Below are 22,333 nucleotides of genomic sequence, written 5' to 3' on the forward strand. Positions count from 1 at the left end.
ATTTACTCTGCTTGGCTGGGGAAGGGGTGAGGGGGATACGGGAAGAGACTGGACAAAAATCGTGCACCTATGGATGAGGACAGTGGGTGGGGAGTGAGGGAGGAGGGTGGGATGGGAACTGGGTGGAGGGGAGTTATGGGGGGAAAAAAGAGGAACAAATGTAATAATCTGAACAATAAAGATTTAATTAATAAAAAAAAGCCAAAAAAAAAAAAAGAACTGCAGAACCCTAGTTGGTTTGGCTCAGTGGATAGAGCGATGGTCTGTGGACTGAAAGGTCCCAGGTTCTATGCTGGTTAAGGGCACATGCCCAGGTTTTGGGTCCAGCCCCCAGTAGGGGGCATGTAGGAGGTAGCCAATCAATGGTTCTTTCTCATCATTGATGTTTCTCTCTCTCATTCCCTCTCCCTTCTTCTCTGAAATCAATACAAATATATTTAAAAAATGGGTTCTACTGAAAGCAACCTCACAGGCTGATCTCATCATGAATTCCTAACTGGGAAGATCATGGTGGGTAGTCATGCCCCAAACATATAACTTCTTTAGTAAAAGGGTTATCTTTGCCTGAGCAAGCCCTGTCCATTGTTCTTGTACACGAGGTTAACTCACTTTTGGAATGCCAGAGTAATTCTCTTTTTCAGACTCCTAAGAGGCATAAGCACCCCAACGGAGCACATACTCTTGTTAACCATACTGTAATCCAGTCTCACCTTGTTTACTCCCATCTTCATTTAATTTTCCTTATGTTCCCACCTTAATTTCAAATTCATAAAAGAAACTGCAAACTGTCATTCTAGGAAGTGTTTTTTCCTCAATCTGTTGAGATCTTGCTTCCAGTTGTCCTCTGTTTGACTCAAATAAATTAAAAAAAAATTTTAAATTGATTTTTAGAGAGAGGGGAAGGGAGAGGGAGAGAGAGAAACATCCGTGTGAGAGAGAAAGATTCATGGGAATGCCTCCTGCACACACCCCACTGGAGATTAGCCAGCAACCTGGACATGTGCCCTCACTGAGAATCTAACCTGAAAGCTTTCTGGGCACGGGAGGACACCCAACCAACTGAACCACACTGGCCAAGGCTCAAGTACATTTTTATAAAAATACAGGTTTTAACCTTCTTACAAGAGCAGTCTTGGAAGCATTGTCATCACACTTCCATTCCAGGCACCAAAATATTCCCATTTAAACACATTTAAAGAAAGTAACGCTGATCTATTAACAATGATCTGCAGTCAAGACAGTCTTGTTAAAGCTCAATACCCAGCAGCTAACACATTATCTGGCACTGAGCTACATTTTGTAAATCATTTGTGAATTCGAGAAAGCCAGTGTCGCCCAGTGGTTGAGCATAGACCCATGCACCAGGAGGTCCCCAGTTCCATTCCCCGTCAGGAGCTAGCCGAGGTTACGGGATCGATCCCCATTAGGGGGCGTGAAGGAGGCAGCCATATATGTTTCCGCCTTCCTCTCTCTGAAATCAATAAAAGCATTTTAAAAAAATGATGTCACGGATAATTTCCCCAAGGTAGGGACCGGTATTTCCCTCTCAGCTGTGGGCAAACTACGGCCGGCGGGCCGGATCCGGCCCGTTTGAAATAAAAAAAAATAAAAAAAAAAAAAAAAAAAAGACCATACCCTTTTATATAATGATGTTTCTTTGAATTTATATTAGTTCACACAAACACTCCATCCATGCTTTTGTTCCGGCCCTCCGGTCCAGTTTAAGAACCCATTGTGGCCCTCGAGTCAAAAAGTTTGCCCACCCCTGGATGGGCCCCGGAAGCCCCTTTGGGCTGGTGTGGGGAGACTGGGCTGCGGGGAGACGTGCTCAGCTGTGGGACTGGCGGGGGAACCCTAGGAGGCGGAACTTGGGCTGCTCGGTGCTACAATCCTGCGGACAATCAGAAGTGCAGCACCCGCGGGCCCGGAAGGAGTTGACGGGAGCTGGGGCAGCGGCAGCCATCGCGCTTTGCTGTTGGGTTTCGGAGGGTGTAGGGCTGACGCCAATTAAGGAATCGCGTTCTCTCCAATCGCAGGTGAGTGATGGCCTCTCCTCTGGGGAGAACCGGCGGGCGGCAGCTGTGGATCCGGAGGAAGGCGCACTTTTTGGGTCTGCGCTCCTCCACAATCCCCGCCTGTGGCGGGGCGAGGAAGGGGCGCCTGTTTTTCGCCCCGGAATCAGGCGGCGCGAGGCAGGGTGGGTTCCTTTTCTGTTGTGCGGGACCGCTGTGATGGTCCTCTGGGCAGGACACCGCTGCTGTCAAACGGTGGGTTATTTGAGGAAAGAACGAGATGACTCTAAACTGCAGGCAAGCCCTTCCTTGCCCTCGGCCTCAGTTTCCTCACCTGGTAAGGCGAGGGCGGCCGGAATCTGACAGCTCAAGAGGCTGTGACACTGCGTGTTGTCTTCAGCCTCCCAATTAGGGGCTCACTGCGCTTTACTACTGGGAGTTGACGTCTTGCCACAGCGCAGGTCCCACAGCTCTCAAGTCCCATTCGAGTGGGAAAAAATCCACTACTGGGGGAAAGTGTAATTACTTATAAATTGTTCCAGGATTTTACAACAAGATAGAAATTTGTTTTGACAGCAGCGAAAACTCTGACATGGGAGGCCAAAAAACCCCCCACCAAACTCGTCAGAAATTTAAGGTATTTGGTACGTGGGCAAAATGAGGTTAAGAGATCTTTTTACCTAGAAAAATTAAGCCTAGTATTATTTGCATGTTGTTAAATCAGGGTCTGTACAACTCTGAAGAATGTCGTCTGTCCAGTGTTAAGTACCAGTTAAGAGTAAGTCACAGTGAAGCAAATGAAAGAAAAGGAAAGGAACATGTATTGACTACTGTTTGAAGGCGCTAGCTATGCTCACAGCCATCCACTAAGGAAGGGAGTGGTATCATTTCTATTTTACAGAGGAGGAATAAAGGAAGCTTTACAGTTTGTCAGTGATTAGTGGTGCTGATGTATCAAAGCAGTTGTATAAGTAATATTGTTTAGTGGATTTGCATTCATTACCAAACTATTTTGAACTTTAAAAACTTTCAGGTTTATAGTTCACTGGTATTTTCTGAGTTTGCGGGAAAGGAAGGTGTTGCCTTTATTTTAGAAATGGTAGAGAAGCGTTTTCAGGAATTACGAAGATTAGCATTTTAACTTCCCTTTCAAGCAAGAATTGAGACAAAAGATTGGTTTATTAAAAATAAAAATCACTGCCACATCATTTGAAGCTTGCCAATTAGAGTACTATAGTAATGATTATTTTCCCACCCTCTTCCTTACGTACACTTATCTGAAACTCATTTAAATTATTTCTCTGCAAAACATTAAGCAAATAATTTTAAAATCACAGTGTTGAAAAGTTTCTCTTCCTTTTGTATACGTTTTAGAACAGTTTCAGTTAAAAATATTTTAAGGATTGAATTTGTCATTGCTTATGTCAATTTTCATTTAAAAAACATTTTTATTGATTTCAGAGAGGAAGGGAGAGAGAGAGATAGAAACATGATGAGGATCATTGATCGGCTGCCTCCTGCCCCCTACTGGGAACCATGCCCACACCCCAGGCATGTGCCCTTGATGAGAATCGAACCTGCGGCCCTTCAGTCTGCAGGCCGATGTTCTATCCACTGAGCCAAACCAGCCAGGGCAGTTTTCATTTTCTTAATTCAGTACAGGCAAGTTCAGTACTCACACACAACTGTTTTCATAATGTAGAGGTTTCCCCCCTTTTTTTTCATTCTTAAAAGAATCCTACTATTGATATTTGTCACAGATTTAACTGTCTTTTAATCGAGTATTACTTTTCCCTAGAGGAAACTTAGTGTGTACTTTTTGTTGATTACATTAACCAAAAGGTCATGTTCCATTATTGTAATTGCTATGTATTCATTCCTAAAATATTTTCTTGAGATTTTTATTTGCATCACTGCTTTAAAACTTTAAAGGCTATAGAAAGAAAATCTAACAGTTTTAGGGGAGAATATTTATAAAGCAGTATTGTCTTGAAACACCTAACATGGTTACTCTTGATCCTTAGTAATGCACAGGGCCTTGCTGAAATTCTGCAAAACATGGTCAAGAAGAGGTTTTGGCCTTCTTTATATTTGTAGTATTTCAATGAGAGAGAGAGGTATATATAATTCTAAATTAGCTTACAGATAGTATACTCACCTTATGGATTTTGTACCTTTTTTTATTTGTTTGTTTATTCTTTTTCCCGTCACCCCTCCCCCTTCCTCCACTTTCCACCCCCTGAAACCTGTCCATGATTTAATCATAAACCTGACGCAATTAGGTAAAAAATTTTGATTTATCTTGTCTAGTGAAATTTCCTTTTACCTCAAGTTGAAGGAAACTAGTCTAGTGCCCTTTCTGGTGACAGTGCTGTTAATATTTAAAATAGAATCAGAATATCATTTAAAACTTGCTCATATTAAAAGTTGTTAATATGTTTAAAAAATTTAATTGATTTGAGAGAGAAAGAGAAACATCAATTTTTGTTTTTCTACTTATTTATGCATTCATTGGTTGATTCTTACATGTGCCCGCAATCTTGGCAAATCAGGACAGTGCTCTAACCAACTGAGCTATACCAGACCAGGCCTAAAAATTGTTAATATTGAAGTTAATTTGAAAATTGGCATTTAAAGTTTTGTGCACTGAACTTTAAGTAATTTAGTCTGGATGAGTTAAGACCATCTTGTATAGTATTCAGGGTGTTTTGGGGTACATTATCATATTTAACCATTCTTACAACACTGAGGCAGGTGGTTATTCCCATTATAGTAGGAGGAAATGGGGGCTCAGAAAGATTGACTTTTCCAGAATGAAATAATAGTATTTCAAAATATGCATGTTAAATCTATATTTTAAAAATTCTAGACAGGTACTCTATACATTTTACCATAGCTCTACCATACTTTATTTCCAAAAGTTATTAATGTATTGATTGTATAATCCTACTCTGATATCGTATTTGCCTCTTTAGACTATCATAGCTTTTATTTTCTTTGAGTAGTACTTTTTGGAGTATTTGTATCCTGTTGTAGTTAATTATTTTTTCCCCCTAAAGTTTACACCTAAATGGTTCTGCCTAATTACTTATATAAATTTGTTGTAAATATTAAAAGACCATGTAAATTTGACGAATTTTTAATATTACCTTTATTGAATAGTTCATGTATCATAAAATTTACCCTTATAAATACAGTTCAGTGTTTTTAGCATATTCACAATGTTATGCAACCATCACCACTGTCTAATTCCAGAACATTTTGTCATCCCCAAAAAGAAACCCAGTACCCATTAACAACCACTTCTCCCAGTTTTCTCTTCCCTTCCTGTCTGAAAAACACTAATCTACTTATTCTAAGGATTTGCCTATTTAAGAAGGTTGTTTTTTGTTTGTAAGAAGTTATATTTAATCTGAGAGGTTCTCTTCCACTAAACCCTTTGCACTGATTTTCATGTTACATGAGTTAGATCACGTTTCCAATCTGTATAGGGCTTTTCCTGTTTGGTGTTCATGCAATAAATAAATCTGCTGATGTGTATATGTTTCCTTGTTCTTGACCTTTGCTCTTCACATGTCTTAATAGGGTGTCATGGTGTTGTGTAACCTGTTCTCAGGGCTCAGGTATCTGTTTGTGGCTAAGTAACTTTTATTCTTAGTTAGGCGTTTTTATCTGTACTTTAAAATGACTAATGACTCCCAGCTTGTTTTAAGGTTCTTAGAAACCACAAGTTTTTAGAAATATAAATATCTCATTATCTTCTAAAGCAGAGCTTCCCCATATGTTATTAAATTATTTCTTTTTTAAAATATATTTTATTGATTTTTTACAGAGAAGAAGGGAAAGGGATAGAGAGTTAGAAACATCGATGAGAGAGAAACATTGATCAGCTGCCTCCGTCATACCCCGTACTGGGGATGTGCCCTCAACCAAGGTACATGCCCTTGACCGGAATCGAACCTGGGACCCCTCAGTCTTCAAGCCGATGCTCTATCCACTGAGCCAAACTGGTCAGGGCTAAATTATTTCTTTTGGGACAAATTTTATAGCAGTAAATAGGTGCCATTCTCTCTCTCTCTCTCTCTCTTTCTCTCTCTCTCTCTCTCTCTCTCTCTCCCCCTCCCTCCCTCTCCTCTCTCTCTCTCATATTAATCTACAACCTTTTTTTTTTTTAAAAGGTAGTGAGAAGGGAGAGAGAAACATTGATGTGAGGATGAGAGAGACACATCAATCAGTTGCCTTCCGCACATGGCAGACCTGACCCAGCATCGAACTTGAGATCCTCCGGTACATGGGAGGATGCTCCAACTAACTGAGCCACCTAGCCAGGGTCTCTCTTGAATTCTTGAACTCCACACTCGCCTCTGTTTTTCTGACACAGTTATGGCCCACCTCACCCTTTTACTACATCACTGCCTGCTTTTCTACGAAAGGCTTTCCTCCTTTTCTCCCAGTTCTATATTTTGAGAACCCTGCCATTGATTCCCATCCCTATGCGCCACTGCCTTTGTACCTTTTTCCACTAAGCCTGAACTTCTGATCACCTTACCCCACCTTAGTCTCTCTTACTAGCACTCTCAATTTCCTGTTCCCTTGTCTTTTATTAGGTCCTGTTCTGGAAGTCCATAATCCTCCTTCACTCAATGTTCTCTAAAGTTAAGCACTGTTGGAGAGTGAGGGTGGGGAGGAGTAGGGGAGATTGGAAATCAGTGCAGATTGGTACTGCTAAATGTTTTTCAACTCCGGCCAAGCACTTGACTCTTCTTTTAACTTGATCTTTTCCTGCACAGTGGCTATTTTAATCCCCACTCTGCTCCTCAGAATTTCTCTACACCCTTTCTTCACTTTTGGAGTCAGATTCCTGCCACCTCCACTATACGTACTTGGCCCGCCTTTCTTGTAATCTTAGAGGACCCGAAGTGCTCTTAGCCGTCTCCTCTTGAAACTTTGCCCCTTTTGGTTAACTCCTTCCTTCTCTTTCTCTCTCATCTTTAACCTCTCCCTTTCCATTAGCTCCTTCCCTTCAGTTTATCAACATACTCTAAGCTTCACCTTTCCTTAAAAAGAAAATCTCATTTCCCTCATTCCATCTCACACTTTTTAAAAAACATTTTTATTGATTTCAGAGAGGAAGGGAGTGGGGGAGAGATAGAAACATCAATGATGAGAGAATCATTCATCAGCTGCCTCCTGCCAACTCCTACTGAAGAATGAGCCTGCAACTCGGGCATGTACCTTGACCAGGAATCGAACTGTGACCTTTGGTTCATAGGTTGACACTCAACCAGTGAGTCACACCAACTGGGCTCATCTCAAACTTTTTGAAAGAGGAATTTCTCCTCACTGCCCCATTCACTTAAAAAAATTTTTTTTATTGATTTCAGAGAGGAAGGGAGAGAGAGAGGGAGAGGGAGATAGAAACATCAATGATGAGCCTGCAACCTGGGCATGTGCCCTTGACCGAAATTGAACCCGGGACCCTTCAGTCTGCAGGCTGGTGCTCTATACACTTAGCCAAACCGGTTAAGGTCCATTCACTTGTTAATACAGTAACTAGGTATTAAATACTTATTTTGTGCATTGTATCTCATTTGATCTTTTTTTAAAAAAAGATTATATATATGTACCCGCACATGAAGTATGGCTATAATTGTATCTATTGAATAGACTGAGGTAAATCACGTTACTAGAAACCACCAAACAATGGATCGAGCCCACAACCCGGGCATGTGCCCTGACTGGGAATCAAACTGTGACCTGGTTTATTGATGGATGCTCAACCACTGAGCCACGCTGGCCAGGCTCATTTGATGTTTCTAGCACCCTGAAAGATTTTGCAGAAGAAACTTGTAACTCATTCAAGATCACACAGTTAATGAATCGTGTAGATAGGCTCTGCTGTACTTTAAGTACTGGCCTTAGTCTGTCCTGTATTACTGCGCCACTGCAGGCTGCTCATGCTCTCAACAATTGTCTTCTTTTCGCCAAAGCCAGGTGTGACATTTCTGCAGCTGTCTATGATGGGGCTAACTTCTTTGCTTTCTAGTTTTTTCACTGTCTCTTCTAGTTCTACCTTCTACCCTTCTGGGGTCTGTTGGTTCTTCCACCCCTATCTGTCCCTTAAAGACCATCTCAAGTGATGGTCTTTCAGCTTACAAACTTCCAGTGACTCTCCACCCACATGTATGGGGTGGCCACATAATTTAACACCTAACTCAGGACCTTTTGCGAGTGAAACTGGGAATTATAATCACCCTGACTATGCAAGTCAAGTCCAAGATGACATATTGATGAAACCATTCTGGAGGGTGTGTACAAATGGGAGAAACAAATTTTGAGATTAAGATAGCAGTTTAGGAATGTGACATAAGGCTCTTGACTAGGTGATTCTCCTGTGGGAATCAAAGAAAGTTTGAGTCTTCTCCATAGAAATTGATAGAGCCCTAGCTGGTTTGGCTCAGTGGATAGAGCGTCAGCCTATGGACTGAAAGGTCCTGGGTTTGATTCCGGTCAAGGGCACATGCCTGGGTTGTGGGTTCAATCCCCACAACCAATCAATGGTTCTCTCTCATCATTGATGCTTCTATTTCTCTCTCCCTCTCCCTTTCTCTCTGAAATCAATAAAACTATATTAAAAAAAAAAGAAATTGATAGAATTGGGGAATAATTGGATGTGGATATGAGGAAGAAGGAGTATACATCAGAGTCATGAGCTGAAGTAACTGAAAAATGGTATATAATACTTTAAGCAAATTTTAACCGTTAAAACTATATGTTGCCATAGCTGGTTTTGCTCAGTGGATAGAGCCTTGGCTCAAGGATTGAAAGGTTGTGGGTTCAATTCAGGTCAAGGGCACGTACCTCGGTTGCAGGCTGATCGTAGGCCCTGGTTAGGACACATGCAGGAGGCAACATATCAATGTGTCTCTCCACCTTGATGTTTCTCTCTGTCTCTCCACTTCCCTTCCACTCTAAAAATCAATGGAAAAATATCCTCGGGTGAGGATTAACAACAACAAAAAGTCAGAAAAGTATGTTGTTTTTCTTTAGAGAAAGGGCCTGGAAGTGGAGGTCAGAAAGACCCAGGTTTGAAACTTAGAGGTGCCAATCATTAATAGTTGAGTTATAGTTATTTTAGCATCAGTTTCTTCTTCTATAAAATGGGAACAGTAATATATCTACTTTGAAAGGTTGTTAGGGTGGTTAGTGGTGACTTGGAACTGTGGGCCATATAGAAGAAGAAATAATAATAGCAGCTAATACTGAATGCTTACTCCATGCAAGATGTATTGTAGAAATTTGTTTGCTTTGTGTGTAGTAATTTATTTAATTTTCACAACCACCATCTCAGGTAACTACTGTTATCTCCATTTTACAGGTAGGTAGTAAGTGGTCAAGTCCTGGCTCCAGAGCTCTTGCTCTTAACTGCTAGACCATATGCCCAATAAATGGTAGCTGTTTTTGTTTGTTTTGCTGTTTTTATTAAGTTGAAAGGTTGAGTCAGTGTTCTTTCTTAGGTCCATACATAGGTAGCAAGCATGACCAAATACCTACATTTGTCTGAGACGTGTTTATCACTCTGGCTCCTGCCTCACTGATTAGCACCCATTGATTTTTACTCTGCTTGCAGGTCCCCAACCCAATCATATCATCTAACAATATCTGACTTTTTGCTCTCCCCTTTCAGTTTCACACATTTATATAACTTATGAAGTGATCATCCCGATAAATCTATGATTCTCTTTGAAAAACATATATGAAATACCTAAAAAATAGATAAGCCACTTGTATATATTTTCTCTGACTACAAGTTTCAATTTCATTCAATTATCATCAAATGACCTAAAATGATAATAGTAGAATGAGGTGTAATTTTCAACTTGAGTAAAACAAGAACTAAGATATTAGATTGTTGTATATTAGTATATAGGGTGTCCCCCAAAATGCATATACACACATTGAATAATTATAAAGGCAATATTTATTAAAATACATTTCATTTACGAAATTGAGCTCTCAGCTGTTAAAGCGTGTATACGTTTTTTGGGATGCCCTGAATATATTGCTCTTGTAGATCTCATTCTTGTGATACTGACACATGAAGCTTCATAATTTGCCAGTCACTGTCTTAATCAGGAATCAGCTGATTGCAGGAACAAAATTCTGCTCATGCTAGTAAGGTGAGGAGCACTTACTACCTACCTGTAAAATGGAGATAACAGTAGCTACCTGAGATGGTGGCTGTGAAAATTAAATACTGATGATCGAGAAGGCCTAGCTTGAGAAGATAAGATTTTTTTAAAAAACATTCAGTAATATGATTAAAATTTGAAAAGTGTAAGTAAAAGATAAACACAGAAATTTACCATCTGGTACCACTTCAGAAGACCAAAAGAAATAGAAAAGGGTTTTTTATTCCATTAGGTATAATCTGACTTTGAAACTTATTTTATCATAAATTTTCTTCTCTTTTTTCTCTTCTTCCTGCTCTTCCAGCCCCCACTCCATCATTTTTGGTAAATACTATTCCATAGGTCATGTGTACTATAATTAATTTAATTTGAACATAGATTATTTCTAAAATTTTTCTTATATAACACTTTGATGCACATCTTTATATATAAACTTTTTCCATATTTAGAACTATTTCTGTTTAAAAAAATGTTTTTATTGATTTTATGTTTGAGAGAGAGAGGAAAAAAAATTGATGGGTTGTCCATTGCACACCCCCTACTGCGGATCAAGCTTGTACCCTGGGCATGTGCCCTCACTGGTAATCCACCTTGGCAACCTCTCCATGCATGGGAAGATGCTCAACCAACTGATCCACATTGTCCAGGGCTAGGACAATTTCTGAAAGTAGAATTCTTAGGTCAAGTGGTATCAACAGGTTTATTATTGCCAAATTGGTTTTGGGAAAGATTTGTAGAAATTTATACTGCCACTAACAATGCCTCTTTTACCACACGTTTTCTAGTCCTGGCTGTTATATTTCTATTTTTATGTTGATAACTTCTTTCTTCTTCTTTGTGTTGGTTCCTTTGATGGGTAAAAAATAGTCTCTACTTAGTATTTTAATAGCATTTTTATGCATCAGTATAGATCAGGTTAGACCAGCTTGGATAAGAGTGTTTAATTCTTTGTGGTAAGATTGTTGTAGAGTTATTTACTCAGAGTTGGTTAATGTTGTTGTTTAATGTATATTGGCATTTAATGTTGTCTACTAAATTCAAACATGTTTTTTTCCAGACCCTGTAAGATTTGGATATGTCCTTCATATTTGACTGGATTTATAGTGGTTTCAGCAGTGTGCTACAGTTTTTAGGTAATGTTGGCTCTTTATTCTCTATTGTTATCCATTTAAGCCTACTTATATAAAAGTGCTTATTTGTCTAGAGCCTCTTTATATATATACCCAGTAGTTAAGAATGTGATCTTTGAAATTGTAAAAAACAGCCCTAGCTGGTTTGGCTCAGTGAATAGAGGGTCGGCCTGTGGACTGAAGGGTCCCAGGTTCGATTCCAGCCAAGGGCACATGCCTGGGGTTGCGGGCTTGATCCCCAGTGGGGGGCGTGCAGGAAGTGGCTGATCAATGATTCTATCTCTCATCATTTTTGTTTCTATTTTTCTTTCCCTCTCCCTTCCTCTCTGAAATCAATAAAAATATATTTAAAAAAAGTTGTAAAAAAAAGTTTAATGACTGACTGTCGCTCTTATAAATTATGTAATCTTGGGCAAAATACTTTACCCAATTTAGCCTTAGTTTCCTTATCTGTAAAATAATAATTTCTACTCCTTAAAGTGGTTAATAGGAATATTACAGGATGGGGCAAAAGTAGGTTTATAATTGTGCATATGGAAAATAATACAGCAATTAATAAATAATAGACCTGACTGGGTAGTTCAGTTGGTTAGAGTGTCATGCCGATACATCAAGGTTGCGCTGGTTCAATCCCTGGTTAGGGCACATACAAGAATCAACTAATGAATGCATACATAAATGGGACAATAAAAATTGATGTTTCCTTCTCTCTCTCTCTCTCTCTCTATAAATATATATATGTGTGTGTGTGTGTATATATATATCCCCCTTCCTCTCTCTCTAAAATCAATCAATAAAAAATTTAATAAAAAAATGCCCTGGCCTGTAGCTCAATTGGTTAGAGTGTCATCCCAATACACCGAGGTTACAAGTTCGACCTCTGTTCAAGAATCAACCAATGAGTGCATGAATGGGTGGAACAATAAATTGATGTTTATTAAAAAAAATTTAGTCCAACCCACTGTACAGATTAAAGTTTAAATGTTCTTGGTGTTCCATTTTGGAATCTTATCCTATATACTTTTGCTATTTAAGGATGGTAAGATTGATTGCATTGGTTAGAAACAATCTATGTAGAAACCTTTTAAAAAAAATAATATGTTTTTACCCTGGCCGGTTTGGCTCAGTGGATAGAACGTTGGCCTGCAGACCAAAGGATCCTGGGTTCAATTCCAGTCAAGGGCTCATACCTTGATTGTAGGCTTCTCCCTGGCCCGGGCTCTGGTCAGGACTTGTGCAGGAGGCAACCAGTCAATGTGTTTCTCTCTGTCTTTCCCTTCTCTCTTTCTTCCACTCTCCCTAACAATTAATGGGAAAATATCCTCCAGTGAGGATTAACAACAAAAAATGTTTTTATTGCTTTTAGAGAGAGAGGGAGAGAGATAGAAATATCTATGAGAGAGAAACATCAATTGGCTCTCTCTCTTGCACACCCCCAACTGGGGATCAAACCAGCAACCTGGACATGTGCCCTCATTGGTTATGGAACCGGTGACCTCTTGGTGCATGGGACAATGTTCAGCCAACTGAATCACACTGGTCAGGCTGTAGAAACCTTTTAAGAAATAAAAATGTTTAAAGAAGTTACTTGTCAGAATTCATAAAGATCAAATGTCTTATCCCAGCTCAAGTAAATATGGAAGGTAATCTTCCTCTAAGGATCCGAATTGTTAGTTGACCCATGAATCAGGAGGTCACGGTTCAATTCCTGGTTGGAGCAGATGCCCAGGTTGTGGGCTCCATCCCCAGCGTGGGCCATGCAAGAGGCAGCCAATCAATGATTTTCATCATTGATGTTTCTATTTCTCTCTCCTCCCTTTCTCTCTCTGAATAAAAATAAATAAAAATATATTTTAACAAAGAAAAAGAGGATATCTTTTTGGTGGGTGATGTCGATAATGGGGGAGATTATATGTGTGTGGAAACGGGACACATGGGAAATCTATGCCTTTCTGTCAGTTTTGTTATAAATCTAAAGCAGCTGTTAAAAAAAAAATCTTCAAAAAAAAATAATAAGGCTCAATATGGAATTTTGCAGTAAATGCCAGTCTATAATTTGGTCAATGCTGTCTTTTTTCTGTTTATTTATGATTTTATCAATGCTTGGTTATACATCTAAAATTATGTGTTTCATTTTGTTTTTATTGCTTAGTTTTATGCAATCCTGTAAAGCTTAATTTTATTCTCAGGGAAATTCGACAGTGAGCAAAACTTTTACTGAAAAACTTACTGTAAATTTTTGTTTATTTGTTAAAACTCACCTAAGGATATTTTTTCCATTGATTTTTAGAGAGAGTGGGAGGCAGAGGAAGAGAGAGAGAGGAAACATGGATGTGAGAAAGACATCAATTGGTTGCCTCCCACATGTGTCTGAGCAGGACCCAGGATGGAATCTCTAACCCAGATACGTGCCCTTGATCAGGAATCAAACCTGCAACTCTTCAGTGTTCAGGCTGACTGCTCTAACCTGAGCAATTGGCCAGGGCCTTGCTGTAATTTTTATTGTCAAAAATACCTAATTTATTTTCATCCATTAAATTTTCTTTATTTTTTCTTTTGGTCTATCTTCATAAATACATGATTTCAATGATTTTGTGAGTGAGAAGACACATATATTTACCCCCAAATTGTCAAGGGGACGGATTTTGGCATTACAGATAAGTTTAGATAACACACACATTCTTTGATAGGGGTGAAGTTTAGTTTAGTAATGATTTGATTTCCCAAATTATAATATATTTAAAATAGCTCTTCAAAACTAAAAATAATTAGAGTCCCAAGCTTATTCAGGCCAGTTTATAAAGTCTAAAAGTTCAAAAGGTTAATAGGTGTTTCTTTATTAAAAAATCAGAGTAATTAAGAAAAGTCTCTAAATAACTAAACCGTTAATATATTTTGTTGAAGGTCATTTTATTTGGATAATCTGTGTCAGATGTTACTTTGATTAATCAAAGCTTTCTCTATAGGATTATATAAGAAAACTGGTAAATTGGTATTTCTTGGATTGGATAATGCAGGAAAAACAACATTGCTACACATGCTAAAAGATGACAGACTTGGACAACATGTCCCAACGTTACATCCCAGTAAGTATATTCCCCCATACATTGTTGCTGTTATTACTTTATCTACTGATACTGATTCATAGGTGCTAACTGAAAGGTTTTCTTTGTTTGGTGATTTTTTATATGGATAAATTATAATTAGGTGATTTGACCTGCTCTTAAATAGTAAATAATAGGTGACCCAACTACCAGGAGTATATTTAGGTCTTGAAATAATACTCAGATCTTCTTATCAGTTAGTACACTCTTCTCCAGCTAAAGCAATTAAAGTTACCATTTCAGTGATTATGACATGATTAAGGTCTTTCCAACCAGATATTACTTAGGCTATTTAAGGCACCATAACATTGTTTACATACATAAATTTCTTTCAGATTTTAAAGCTGTGCTTTTTTAATCATTATTCAGTGGACAGATTGTAGTTGTTTTCTTTCCAGATTACACTCTTATACTTTACTGGTGACTCCATTTATTAACCAGTTTATTTTTCTAGTCCTAACAACTTCAACAATACCTAGTATAAAGATCATAGAATTATTCCAAAAAAGAAGCCATGTACTGATACACTTATGGAAAGTTTTAAAATAATTTACCGTGCTTTCTTTAAGAAAGACTTCCTGAAAGACATTAATAATGACTTAATACATACCATCATATATATCTATGGTTATGTAATAGGTACCTTTTGAGAAACTAAAGTTAAAGTAACAGTTATTACAAAGAAGCCTAACATATAAGTAATTGGAATCTCACTTTTACTGTTGAAAGACTGAGTTAAATAGACACAGAATTTAAAGACAAGTTAATCCACAGATTGATTATGAAATAATGAGTGTGGCCTTAAATAATGAGTATAAAATTGAGAACTGCACCAAAAAGTAGGTAATATGATAGTTATTTAGTTCAGTAAATAAAGTACCTGGAAGGAGAACAGAACAAAGTAAAGATTTTATCTATAAAACTATTGGTGTTGAAAAAGGAAGATTTTATAAAATGGACAAATCTTTTATATTATGAGAAGAGAGTGGGACTTGGCAAATAAGATTCTGATACAAGAACAATTCTGTGCAATTGAGTTTATAAAATTGTCTGCAAAAACAACAGAATTAGAAGAGACTACAAAGTGGTCTTATATTGTGTATAAGTCATGTTTTAATTTTTTGATGTTGCTCTCTTTTACCTATTCAACAAATATTTATTGAGCACCTACTTTATGCCAGACATTATTCTAAGTAGTAGGAATATTAGTGGCACAAACAATTGCTATCTCAACCTTTCTGCAGCTCAAGTCACCAAGTCAATTTATATTTTCAGTTAATCAAAAGCAGATGTGAAAAAAGTAACATATATGTTCTACCCTATGATCTGGCAGTTCCACTATTAGGTATTTATTTAAGAGAAATAAGAACATATGTTCTCCAAAATCATTGTACAAGAATGCTTATACTAGCTTTATTTGTAATAACCAAAAATTGGAAACAGCTCAGATACTCATCAAAAAAAGAATGGGCCCAGCTGGCATGCCTCAGTGGGTGAGTGTTGACTTACGAATGAGGAGGTCATGTTTTGATTCCTGGTCAGGGCACATGCCCAGGTTGCGGGCATGATCTCCAGTGTGGGTTGTGCAGGAGGCAGACAATCGATGATTCTCATCACTAGTGTTTCTCTCCTTCTCCCTTCTCTCTGAAATCAATAAAAAAATATTTTAAAAATATAATGGGTAAACAATGGACTTCTACTGAACAAGAAAGGGAATAAACTGATACATACAGATGCATATTATACTGCATGGGAGAAGCTGATCATAAAAAAATTACATATCATATGATACTATTTATGTGAAATTCTAGAACAGGCAAAACTGACCTGTGGTGACAGAATTCAGATCAGTTTTTTCTCTGTGGAGGTGGAGGTGGGGACTGACTGGGAGGGGGCTAGAGGAAATTTCCTGGGATATCAATATTGTTCTGTGTCTTAAATTAATCAAACTGGGACTTCTTTAATAAAGCAGGGGATATAAACCATAGAGGTAGTTTTCCAACTACATCCAACCATTATCTTTTCCTTATGGAAAGGAACACACTTTGATCACAAATTGCAGTAATTATTTATTCGATTGGCACTGTATGTACAGAATTTTTAACAAGATAAACTACTCTGGAGCCTTAGCAGTTATACTGAATAGTAAACAATCACACTGAACCTTTCATTGTAATTGTAGGGGACTTCTGCTTTTGGCCACGAGGAGTAACAGAGTCTGGAATTACATTCCCATTGTGAACAACTAGAAAACGGGACAAAAATATATACTATAACTGTTTTTCAGATATTGGGCAATAGCTAGCACATGACTATGACTCCTGAGAGAAGAAAAAGAAACCCTTCTTTATTTAAGCTTTTTCACAAGAGATAATTTTCAGACCATGGGGCAGGGAGATGAAACCCAGACATAACCCAGTAGTCTTGGTGGGTTGAGGAGACAGAGACCAGAATTTGGAGAGGCACAGGTGACTGGAATTTGCTGGGCAAGAGTACCAGAGAGGAGTGAGCTCCTCAGAGAAACAACTTCAGACACTTTTGTGGCTGAATTCCAATCTGTGCGCGCAGAGCGTAAAACTCCACAAAGAACAGTTTCTGGAGGAGGGACTGTAGCAGATCTGTTAGCCAAATAGTTCCAAGTGCTTACATGGCACCGGGAATCATTCATGTTCCCATCAGCCAGAATGGGGAGATTTGGTTGAATACACAGGGCATTTGATAGAAACTCCAAAAGGGTCCTACCTTAATAATGGATTAAAGTGGCCTCTAAGTAAAGGCTACTTTAAATCTTCCCTAACAAAGCATAAAAACTGATCTGCAATCAACTGCCTGCCAGAGCGAAGTCCACTTTCTTCAAAAGAATACAACAAAATCCACCATCTAATAAAAAGATTACTAGAGCCCTGGCTGGTGTGGCTCAGTTGGTTGGAGCATTGTCCCTTACACCAAAGGGTTGTGGGTTGGATTCCCCGTCAGGGCATATACCTGGGTTTCGTGTTTAATGCCCGTCTGGGTGTGTGTGTGGGTATTGCAGCCCATCGATGTTTCTCTCATGTCAATATTTCTCTCTCCCCCTTAACCTCTTTCTAAAAAATCAATGAAGGTATCCTTGGGTGAGGATAAAAGTAAAAAACTACTAGACATGAAAAGAAGCAGGAAAATATAATCCATAACCAGGAGAAAAATCAATCAGTAGAAACAGACCCAGAATTGACAAAGATGATAGAATTAGCAGATAAGAAAGTTAAAACAGCTGTTATGAATATGCTCAAGGATTTAAGGAAAACATGAACATAATTCAAGAAATGGAAGATATAAAAGAATCAAATGGTCATGGCTGGTTTGGCTCAGTGGATAGAGTGTCGGCCTGCGGACTAAGCATCCAGGGTTCGATTCCAGTCAAAGGCACATGCCCAGGTAGAAACCAAATGGAACTTCTAGAAATAAAAATAGAATGAAATTTTCACTGGATAGGCTTAATAGCAAATTAGACAGTGGCAGTAGTGCAGAAAGAAAGACCAGTGAACTTAAGTCAATGCAATAGAAACTATAAAATGAAGCACAGAGGAAAAAATGACTGAAAAACAAGGAACAGAGCCTCAGTGACTTCTGGGACAATATTAAGCTGTTTAGGAGACCTATAATTGAAGTCCCAGAAGGGGAAGGTAGGGAGCAGAAAACATATTTGAAGAAATAATGGCCAAAATTTTTTTTATTATATTTGTGTTTGTCATTAAAGACGGTCTCATATAAAATTTGACAGCCATAGAGAAAATTGTTTATTTCACCTGTATCATTTAAGCTGACTTGCACGAAATTATTAGGTTGGAAGAATTCACAAAAAATAATTGCTTGAATAGATTAACATTTTAGCAGGAGAAATAGAGAAGGAAAAATAAATAAGTGATGGATTTGTGGTGGGTAGAATTGAATACTACCATTACTTTTGTTATACCGTCAATATGCATTGGAATATATCTAATTACAATAAAGAATTATTTTATCAGTTCCTAAATGTTTGACTTTTTTTCAGTTAAAGCAAATCAAAATTAGCACTATATACCATGACTGGATTTCTGATTTTCATGTTGTAAAAATACTTTTTATTATTGTTTAGCTTCAGAAGAACTAACCATTGCTGGCATGACCTTTACAACGTTTGATCTGGGAGGACATGTTCAAGGTATGATTCTATTACTCCCGTGGAAGCTTTATTTTAACTTAATAAAAACATGACCATTATGTTCCAGTGCATGAAATCTCATTCTACTCAAGGAAAGCCAGAGTAGACTAAAAATTTAGGAATTATTACCTCTGGATAAATGCTTTAAAAGCAAAGGGTGATTTTTATGATACTCCTGATCAATTGAAGTTTGAATTGCTTTTGGTGGTAAAGCAAATGAGTAAAATTGAACCTCCATTTTCTCTCTGCCCTAATCCATCTCTCACTTATTGTCATAATCATGTTATGAATATGTTCCTGCTTTGTATGAAAAGCCTTCAGTGGCTAACTCATTACCTATAAATTAAAGGCCAAACTTGTTGATCTGGCATTTGGGATTTCTATGATCCGGTTCCAGTTTACTTTTCAAGTCTTTATTTCCCAATGTTCCCCTTCCCATTCTCTTTATTCTAACCAAACCAAACCCTCTTGGTTTTCTCCCACTCTGTGCTTTTGCTCCTGCCATCCCATCTGCACATGAGTGACCCACATTCAGGGCCCAGGGTGAGCGCTGCTGCCTTCCCCAAGGAGCTGCTTGCAGCTGGAAGTACTCTCAACTGTACTCCCACAGCACGTAGGGCATTTGTGTACATGTCTGCAAGTTTGAAAAGACTGCCTTATCTCTTCTCCTAAACTTTCTGGGACTTAAATCTGTTCACTTTTTTTTTTTATCCTGTCCATTTTTTATATTCCCAGAAGGACTTGGCAGTACCCAGCACATAGTAATTTGTAAATAAAGAATAGTACAAAGTTGGTGAGCATTCTAAAAAGCTCATATGACAGAGAGTTGAAAAGATTTTAAGTGGCTGTGACTAGTGAAAGCACATTTGAGCCCTAGCTGGTTTGACTCAGTGGATAGAGCATTGGCCTGCAGACCAAAGGCTCCCAGATTCGATTCCCGTCAAGGGCATATACCTTGGTTGCAGGCTCCTCCCTGGCCCCAGCCCTGGCCAGGGTGCGTGCAGGAGGTAACCAATCTATGTGTTTCTCTGACATTGATATTTCTCTCTGTCTTTCCCTCTCTCTTCCACTCTCTCTAAAAATAATCAATGGAAAAATATCCTCAGGTGTGGATTAAAAAAGAAAGAAATCACATTTGAGACGTAATTGTTTGAAATACACATAAAGTAATTTCTGGAATATAATGATTAGAGGGAGTTAAAACCTAATGGAGCTCATCTGAGACTTCATTTCTATATTGTTTTTAAGATATGTCATAAAACTGAAGTCAGAGAAAAAAGGTATTTTTCTCTGGGGCATTCCAACAACTCTTTTATTTAGAAAAGAATGTCATGGAAAAAAATTACCATATGTTTTTATAGACTTTAGTTTATTTCTGTTGTGAGTAGAGCAGTAAGTATGCTTTTATTATTTTAACTTAAGTCTGTACCTAGTACTAATTTCTTCTGCCACTGATTCCAAATTTATCCCCAGCAAAAAAATTTAAAAAACTGATAAACTAGAAATGTAAAAAAATGAATACTGCATATGAAAATAATAGCAGTTCTCCAATGAACTTAACAAGCATCATTATCCATCATTGGTAGCAGATATGAATACTACTTATAAAACATGGGAAAATTGGGGCAAAGTATTGACTTGCCCACAATCAAGGAAAGCCTGAAATTTCTTCTGGAAAGATTTGGCAACACTAGGTAAAAGATTAACTTGAGTATATATGGAGTAGCAGCAGCTAAGGGATAATTACACTTGATATCTTACTGGACTCTCATCAAACCATCTTCTAGGTTTGACCAGCAAATAAAATCTAACTTCTGATTGTTTTTGTTAGCTCGAAGAGTGTGGAAAAACTACCTTCCTGCTATCAATGGCATTGTATTTCTGGTGGATTGTGCAGACCATGAAAGGCTGTTAGAATCAAAAGAAGAACTTGATGTAAGTTAAATAATTAAAACTAAACAGTTGAATTAGTAATAAGCCTGAGGAAATAGGTTGGAGATCTAGGTATTAAAATGCAGCTTTTCTGTAGTCTCTGATGTAACTCCAGGCAATTTGTGGAGCTCAGCGATTATTTAGAATGCAGAGGGAGTAGCTATTGAGGAAGTACTAACGCAGACTTCCTTCCTGAAGACTTGAGCTCACTCTGGGCAGTGTGTCCTTGTAGTATATCTCATGTTTGCTACATTCCTGGAGTGGCTTGGTCTTGAATCCCCCATCATCCTCGGCTGCCAGTTTCTGATGGAGTTGGCCAGAACCTGGAAATGGTATAACATACCATCTTTGTCGCCACTCCCAGGAATGAGCAGGGCCATGGGTAGCTACTTCCCCTTACCTCCCCTAGATCAGATGCTTCTTAAAGGGGCTCAGGAGTAGCGAGCAAGGCCAGTGCTAGATCTGGGGCCCCAGAGAGATCAGGTCCATGATTTGAAGGTTGAATGCCTACGCCTCTGCCCAGAACAGGCAAGGAAATACTTGTTCATGTGAAAAAGTCCAGTTAGGTTCTGTGGTCATGCAACAGGGTTAGGGAATTACTGAGTTCCTACCTTATGCCACACTATACATATCACCTCATTAAATTCTCAAATCCACTCCATAACGTAGGTGCTACTACTCCATTTTCTCTGAACTTCAGTGAGACCTATTTGTCCAAGATCTCACAGCTCACTGTTGGTTGGGTTTTATATTGGTGTAGTCACTGTTGAAAACAGTATAGAGTTTCCTCAAAATATTGAAAATAGAACTACATGCCGAAACCGGTTTGGCTCAGTGGATAGAGCGTTGGCCTGCGGACTGAAGGGTCCCAGGTTCGATTCTGGTCAGGGGCACGTACCTGGGTTGCGGGCACATCCCCAGTGGGAGATGTGCAGGAGGCAGCTGATCGATGTTTCTTTCTCATTGATGTTTCTAACTCTCTATCTCTCTCCGTTCCTCTCTGTGAAAAATCAATAAAATATATTAAAAAAAAAATAAAAATAGAACTACAATATGACCCAGCAATTCCACCCCTGGGTATTTATCTGAAGAAATTGAAAATATTAATTTGAAAAGATATATGCACCCCTGTTTTCAGTGCAGCATTGTTTACAATAGCCAAGATATAGAAGCAACGTAGGTGTCTGTCCATAGGTGAGTAGATAAAGGAGGTGTGTGTGTGTGTGACACTAAAAAAGAAATTTTGCCATTTGCAACAACATGGATGATCCTAGAGGACATTATGCTAAATGAAATAAGTCAGACCGAGAAAGACAAATACTGTATGATCCCACTTACATAAGGTATTTAGAGTAGTTAAAATCATAGAGACAGAGAGTAGAATGGTTGTTGCCAGGGGTTGGAGTGGGGAGGGAAAAATAGGAAGTTATTATTTAATGGGTAGCAGTGGTTCTCAACCTTCCTAATGCAGCGACCCTTTAATACAGTTCCTCATGTTGTGGTGACCCCCAACCATAAAATTATTTTTGTTGCTACTTCATAACTGTAATTTTGCTACTGTGATGAATCGTAATGTAAATATCTGATATGTAGGATGGTCTTAGGCGCCCCCTGTGAAAGGGTCGTTTGACCACCAAAGGGGTCGTGACCCACAGGTTGAGAACTGCTGCTTTAAGACCTGACCTTGTAGAAGCATGTGCTTTCTCAAGGATATTTACCCTGCTGATTCTATCTAGAGGTTAATTTTAGTTCAAGCTGTTGTTACAATAACAGCCTAAGG

General features: G+C 38.5%; 1 protein-coding gene across 1 annotated transcript in view; it reads left to right on the plus strand.

Annotated features, from left to right (window-relative positions):
* Window positions 1-1,917: 1,917 nt before the first annotated feature.
* Window positions 1,918-22,333, plus strand: part of SAR1B (secretion associated Ras related GTPase 1B) — a 31,227-nt gene continuing 10,811 nt past the window's right edge. The window contains exons 1-5 of the mRNA XM_006753547.2: window positions 1,918-2,036; window positions 11,262-11,337; window positions 14,301-14,420; window positions 18,556-18,621; window positions 20,453-20,556. Of these exons, the coding sequence (XP_006753610.1) occupies window positions 11,280-11,337; window positions 14,301-14,420; window positions 18,556-18,621; window positions 20,453-20,556 (348 nt within the window). The 5' untranslated portion in view covers window positions 1,918-2,036; window positions 11,262-11,279. The remainder of the gene's footprint in view (window positions 2,037-11,261; window positions 11,338-14,300; window positions 14,421-18,555; window positions 18,622-20,452; window positions 20,557-22,333) is intronic.

Source organism: Myotis davidii, unplaced genomic scaffold (genome assembly GCF_000327345.1).
Source record: "Myotis davidii unplaced genomic scaffold, ASM32734v1 scaffold471, whole genome shotgun sequence".
NCBI lineage: Eukaryota > Metazoa > Chordata > Mammalia > Chiroptera > Vespertilionidae > Myotis > Myotis davidii.